The 5676-nt window shown below is 56.6% G+C and overlaps 1 protein-coding gene across 5 annotated transcripts; it reads right to left on the reverse strand.

The window, feature by feature from the left end:
• Positions 1–532: 532 nt before the first annotated feature.
• Positions 533–5627, reverse strand: Mylpf (myosin light chain, phosphorylatable, fast skeletal muscle). 5 transcript variants are annotated; one of them, XM_010617390.1, is made up of 9 exons: positions 4796–5009; positions 4537–4670; positions 2457–2494; positions 1735–1830; positions 1438–1513; positions 1216–1320; positions 1054–1132; positions 803–851; positions 533–722 (listed from the first exon to the last, which is right to left on the reverse strand). In XM_010617390.1, exons 3-9 carry the CDS (start codon positions 2457–2459, stop codon positions 618–620), a joined length of 513 nt encoding a protein of 170 aa, XP_010615692.1. In that variant the 5' UTR covers positions 2460–2494; positions 4537–4670; positions 4796–5009; the 3' UTR covers positions 533–617. The 5 variants fall into 5 exon arrangements, with proteins under 5 accessions (XP_010615692.1, XP_010615688.1, XP_010615687.1 ...); XM_010617386.3 differs by lacking the exons at positions 4537–4670; positions 4796–5009 and adding an exon at positions 5390–5627; XM_010617385.2 differs by lacking the exons at positions 4537–4670; positions 4796–5009 and adding an exon at positions 5096–5350.
• Between the last annotated feature and the right edge of the window lie 49 nt (positions 5628–5676).

The following is a 5676-nucleotide window of genomic DNA, read 5'->3' on the forward strand; positions in this document are numbered from 1 at the left end:
CAGCCGGCGGCGCCTCCGGAGGGGACCCCGGCCCAGGCCGACCCGCCCCTCTTCTCATCAATAAAAACAGCTGCCCTGCCGCGCTCGTCTCTTTCCTGGCGGTGGAGCCTCTCTCAGGTAATGAAGTCACTACTTGGTTGGGCGCTCCCTGCTGCTGGGCATTGTGCAGGATTCCACCTGTGTCCCCACGTCTGAAGGTGGCGTATGCCTGTAGGAGGCTGAGGCAGGAGGATCGCCATAAGTTCAGCGCCAGCCTGGGCTACATAGTGAGTTCTAGGCCGGCCTCAACTACATAGTGAGAGCCTGTCTCAAAAGACAAAAATCAAACGAACAAACAAAAAAAAGAAACGTGGGGGGCCGGGGCTTTAGCTCAGTGGTTTTGACCCCTGCCTCACAAATGCAAGGACTGGAGTTAGATCCCCAGTACGAAAAAAATAAAACAAATGTGGGGTGATAGGTCCGTGTGAAGACCCTGGGTTCAACCCCCAATACAGCCAACAAAAACTAAAAAAGAAAACCTTAAGGTGTCGCCAATAAGAAATAAGACCAGTTGAATTTTATTGGGAGTCGGGGGTGCAAGCTGGAGGCGTTGGCCACCAGAGGCCGGAGAGGTTCCTCTACTCCTGGTCCTTGGCGTCACCGTGCGTGATGACGTAGCAGATGTTCTTGTAGTCCACGTTGCCGCCCACATCCGGGGGGAAGGCTGCCCACATGTTCTTGATCTGGGGGTGTGAGGAGGGCGGCTGAGCAGCACCCGCGCCCCCTGCAGGCCCCTCCGCCTCTCCCAGGCCCTCCCACTCACCTCCTCGGGGGTGAAGCGGTCGCACTGAGTGGTCAGCAGTTCTTCCAGGCTGAAGAGAGTCAGAGGCGCTTGAGTGTGGGCCCGCGGTTCCTGGGCACCCTGCGCCCCTCGTCCCCATGCTACTCCCGGCCTCCCCTGACGGCTGCCCTCGCATCTCCTGGTCCGAGATGTGACCCCACTGTCTCTGGTCTCTGCCTTCTGTGGGCAGTGCTAGCGCAGGTGGGAAGCTGGGGCACCTGCGGGCCACTTACAACTGCTTCTTGATGGTGCCTTTCCCCTCGGGGTCCAGGACCTTGAAGGCACCAGTGATCACGTCCTCGGGGTCGGCACCTGCGGGTCAGAGGGCACACAGTGCTGATCCCCAGCAGTCTGGGAGGGGCAGCTGGGGCGTGGACGAAGAGCGCCCCACTCACCCTTAAGCTTCTCCCCGAACATGGTCAGGAAGACGGTGAAGTTGATGGGACCACTGGCTTCCTTCATCATGGCGTCCAGCTCCTCGTTCTTCACATTCAGGCGGCCTAGGGGCCAAGACTTAGATTATCTGACCCACTTTTCAGGTGGTTCAGCCTGCACTGACAGGGAGGGGACGTCCACCCTCACCCCCATTCGCTCGCAGGCTGATGCTGAGGACTCACCCATGGCTGCGAAGGTGTCCCGAAGGTCCTCCTTGTCAATGATGCCATCGCGGTTCTGATCAATTACTGTGAAGGCCTGTGGGTGCGGGGCCAAGGGAGGAGGAGGTCCCCATAGGCCCTCTTGGGTGACCTCCCTACCACATCCCCACCCCAGGCGGATCAGATTCTGGCTCCAGACCAGCTGTCCTCTTCCACCCCAAGCAGAAAGGGGAGGAAGGGATCCAACAGGTGCACATTCCAGAGGGGCTGGGAGGAAGGGTGCCTTTTCTCAGTCCGGTCTCCCTGCCCCTCACTTGCCTCCTTGAACTCCTGGATCTGAGTCTGATCAAACATGGAGAAGACGTTGGAGCTGCCGCCTTCTGCTGCTGCCCTCCTCTTGGCCTTCTTGGGTGCCTAGAGAGTGAGGCAGAGAGGCCCTTGGGCTGGCGGCGTACCTCTCGGGAGGCGATGGGCCAGACCCAGGGTTCACTGTGTTTGTGTGGCTCTTTGAGACAGGGTCTCGCTATGTCACCCAGACTGACCTCGAACTCCCGGGTTTAAGTGATCCTCTCACCTTGGCATTCCAAGGAGCTGGGACCCAGCATGAGCCGCTACAGCCAGCCAGACGCACAGCCCTTTAAACCTCCTTCGACTGCTTGAGTGAACCCCATGAAGGGTTTGTTTTGGTTACATGCTCCAGATGCTCATCTCCTGCCCTCCCTCCATCTTTCCTTCTCCATACCCGAGTCTGCCTCCTCAGAGCCCTAGAGTGGCTTCCTGTGGGACTCTAATCCACTTGCTTCAGCTGGCTAAATCTCAGCTTTTTCCTTTACAAATGGGGTGGGAGTGCTGCGGCTGATCTCAGAGGCTGTCGGGGAAGGGATGAACGAAGGCTATGAGCCTGTGTGTGCAGCGTACGACAGATTGTCCCTGCATCCTTTGAGCTGTCTGTCTTCCTCTAGTGATATGGGGAAAGTGAGGGGCAGGGTGAGGCGCCCTGAGTCTCAGGGACTGGCTCTGGGATGGAGTTTCTCACTCACCATGTCTCAGGTCTCCTGGGCCAAGGCGGTGGCTCTGGCTGGACAGAAGCAGAAAGTCAGCCTGGTGCAGTCCCTCCAGGGTTATATAGCCCTGCCCCAGGGAGCCTTAACATACCAGGGTAACCTTAGCCCTTGGGTGCCCACCCCAGATACCAAAATAGCCCCGCTCAGGGCCTCTCCTTTCTTGGAGGGCCCACAGCAGCTGGAGCCCAGGGAGGGAGGAGGGAGTGGTGCTCAGATGCATGTATGTCTCCTTAGGACCTAGGCAGGAAGAGGTGTTCTCCCAAAAAGGGGGATGAATGTGCCAGAGTTATGAGGGAGCCTAAGCCGAGGGAGGGAGAGAGAGAGAGAAAGAGAGAGAGATAGAGAGAAAATCTGAACCCAGTAGGCATTTATTGAGCACCTAGTGTATCTGGCAGTGCGCTGTGACATGTGTCCTGCCCCCCACCCCCTGGTGGCATTCACAGTCAAGAGTGTGGTAGTCCGTGGTGGTAGGGCCTAAAGATGGGAGAAGGTATTTGTGGAAGCCAGAAAACCAGGAAGTTCTCCTATATCCCTTCAAGGAAGGGTGAGTGGTGAGGAAAGATAGCTCAGTGGTCTCAGACTTTCTACTTTAACCCCGGAGCCCTGCTTTCCTTTATAAAGTGGAAACAGTCTTTACCCCATGGAACTTGCAGTAGAATTAACAAGCAGTCCCTGCCTTGGTGGGACTTACAGTCTGGGGGTAGAGATGGGAATAAATGCTGAAATGAGGTATCAGCTCGTCAGGAACTCAGAAGTAGCGGGTTCAGCAGCCCTGTCCCGGGTACAGACTTGGCCTGGAAAAGGCCAGTGGGAGCAAATTGGGCGAGGTGGGGAGGCTGGGATCTAGCCCCCAGGCCAAGAGCACACACGCCTGGGCAAAGGCTCAGACAGAGAAAGATCAGGTGTCCCGGTTGCTGGGATTGTGGGGCAGCTGAAGTAGAGGATGTAAGGGGTTGGTGACCAGACTCTGAGGGTGGAAAGTGAGACCTAGGGGGAATGAAAAGATTTGAAGCAGGAGAAAGGCAGGACAGTGTCAGTCTAGATCGTTTCCAGGGTGCTGACATGGAAGCTGGGCCTTGGGGGGCAAAGGCAAAGGCACAGGAGGGCAGTTAGCTGGCGCTGGCACCTCTTCCCTTGTGGCTGTGGCGGCCAGCAGCCTCTCTTCATTCTGGGAGAGAACTAGATTAGCTGACTGTGTGACTGAGGTACCCCTCCTAATCCTCTGGGCCTCAGTGCCCCAGCGTCAGAAGTCTGGGGAAACAGTGGCAGAGGAAGCCCCAAGTTAGCAAGGACACCCTTCTCCTCCTCCTCCTGCTCCCTCGAGGACCCAATGTCCTCAGAAAGGAGCCTCCCCCTCCCCCTCCCTCGGCTCCATGCCAGTGACTCTAAGACAAGTTCTTTTCTGGGCACTGGGGCCCAGCCACCTGTCGACTCTAAGAAGAATGAAGGAGCCACCCTAAACTTAGCAGCTGCCTTTGGCCTCCTGCACAGGCCCCTCCCTGCCTCAGATGCAGCTGCCTTGCCTCATATGGTTACTGTGGGGGTCCAGGCCTGGGAGGAGCCCACTCATTACTGGATTCTGGGAGGGGAAGAGGACTCCAAAAAGGCGGGTGGAGGTGTGTTCCGGAAGCTCAAGTCAAATGGAAGGTGGGAAGTTGAGAAGGAGACCGGACACTGAATGGGCGTTTGCAGGATGTGGTCTCAGTTGGGAGTGAAGACTTTCGCATAACTCAGAAACTGAGGAGGAGCTGGGAGCTGGAAGCTGAGTCGGACTGAAATTTCAGGATGGTGGATGCGGTGCGGAAGTCAGAACCCTCTAATGCTGGGGCTCAGGAGAGTGGGGTCAGAGGGGACCTTTAGAAGTTGGACGGTTGGGGGTCATAAAGTCATGTCTTCATGTTTGTGCAGTAGGCACACACGGGGGCTCATGAGGATGAGGTCTAGCTTCTTAGAAAATGAGAAGCAGAGATGTGGCAGTGAGGGGAGAGGGACTGATGGGCCTGGGGTGTTTAATCCCTCAAATAAGAGGGGGGAGTTCATGGCATTAGTGACTCACGGGCTTGGGCTCTGGGATTCCCCACCAGAAGAGGGAGCGCATGGAGGCACAAGCTCTGCAGAACTGGAGTTTCGGTTCTGGAGAGGAGCTCAGATAGATGGGGGGTGAGGAGAGGGACTTGGGGCTTGAAATTCCTACAGGAAATGGGAGATAAAGAGAGAGATGTAGCTTCGAGGATCTGGAAGCTCAGAGGAGGGTGGAACTGGAGATCGTGAGGTCGACAGTGTAGGACGAGGGAATAGCGCAGGATGCCACAGACCATCAGAGGGGGGACTCAGGCGCTGAAGGACTCAGGAAGAGCAGCACTGCACTCTTGTTGTTAAGAGCTGTACTAATGCCCCAGCCCCTTCTGCGCTGTCACCAACTGTCATCCCCTCCTCGTGCTTGTCTCCGGTTGTCACCAACTATCCCTGGGCTGACACCGCCTGCTGGCAGCATCCTTCCTCCTTTGCTTGCTGCCATTGGTGGAGAAAGCTAGCTATCTTCCTACCCTGGTGCCAAAGTGGAAGAAAGCTGTTGGCTGACTGGGCAAATTAATCACAAATTTGGCCCGCCTCACCCCAGCTGTCATTCCTTGCTAACCATCCTGGGAGACCCAACAATTCCTTCGCTTTTCCTATTGACTATAGATGTTGTCTGTCACTCCTCGCCTACTCCCTTTCTTATTGGTTCTCTTTATAGAGTTCTTATTGGCCAGGAGACAGCAAGGCCCCGCCTTCTACTACACAGTACCTGCCTTCTTCCCCGCCCTTCCGCTGTCATTTACGCTTCAGCTGTACTTATTGGACAGGAGGTTCAGGTTCCCGCTTCTTTATTAGTTACCTCCCTCGTCCCTCCTTCTGCCCTCACTCACCCGCTGATTGGTCTCATAGTCCTCCGCCTTCTCTGTTTCCTCTTCGCAGATTACCCACCCGCTTCCCGTCGCCAGCCTCACCCACCCTTCCTTCGATTGGCAGGAGCCCAGTTCCCTCTCTCCTATTATTTGTCCAAATCCTCAAATAAGGCGGGAGAAAAAAAGGGGCGTGATGAGCCAGGCCTCGCGCAGGCGTAGAACTCCGAGACGCTGGCAGCTCCGCCGCTCCGCTGCGTGTGCGCAGGCGCGACGTTAGCAGCTCGCCCCAAGCAGGAGGGAGCGAGAGG

The sequence above is a fragment of the Fukomys damarensis genome, unplaced genomic scaffold (genome assembly GCF_012274545.1).
Source record: "Fukomys damarensis isolate Sample0158 unplaced genomic scaffold, DMR_v1.0_HiC HiC_scaffold_34, whole genome shotgun sequence".
In the NCBI taxonomy this organism is placed as follows: domain Eukaryota; kingdom Metazoa; phylum Chordata; class Mammalia; order Rodentia; family Bathyergidae; genus Fukomys; species Fukomys damarensis.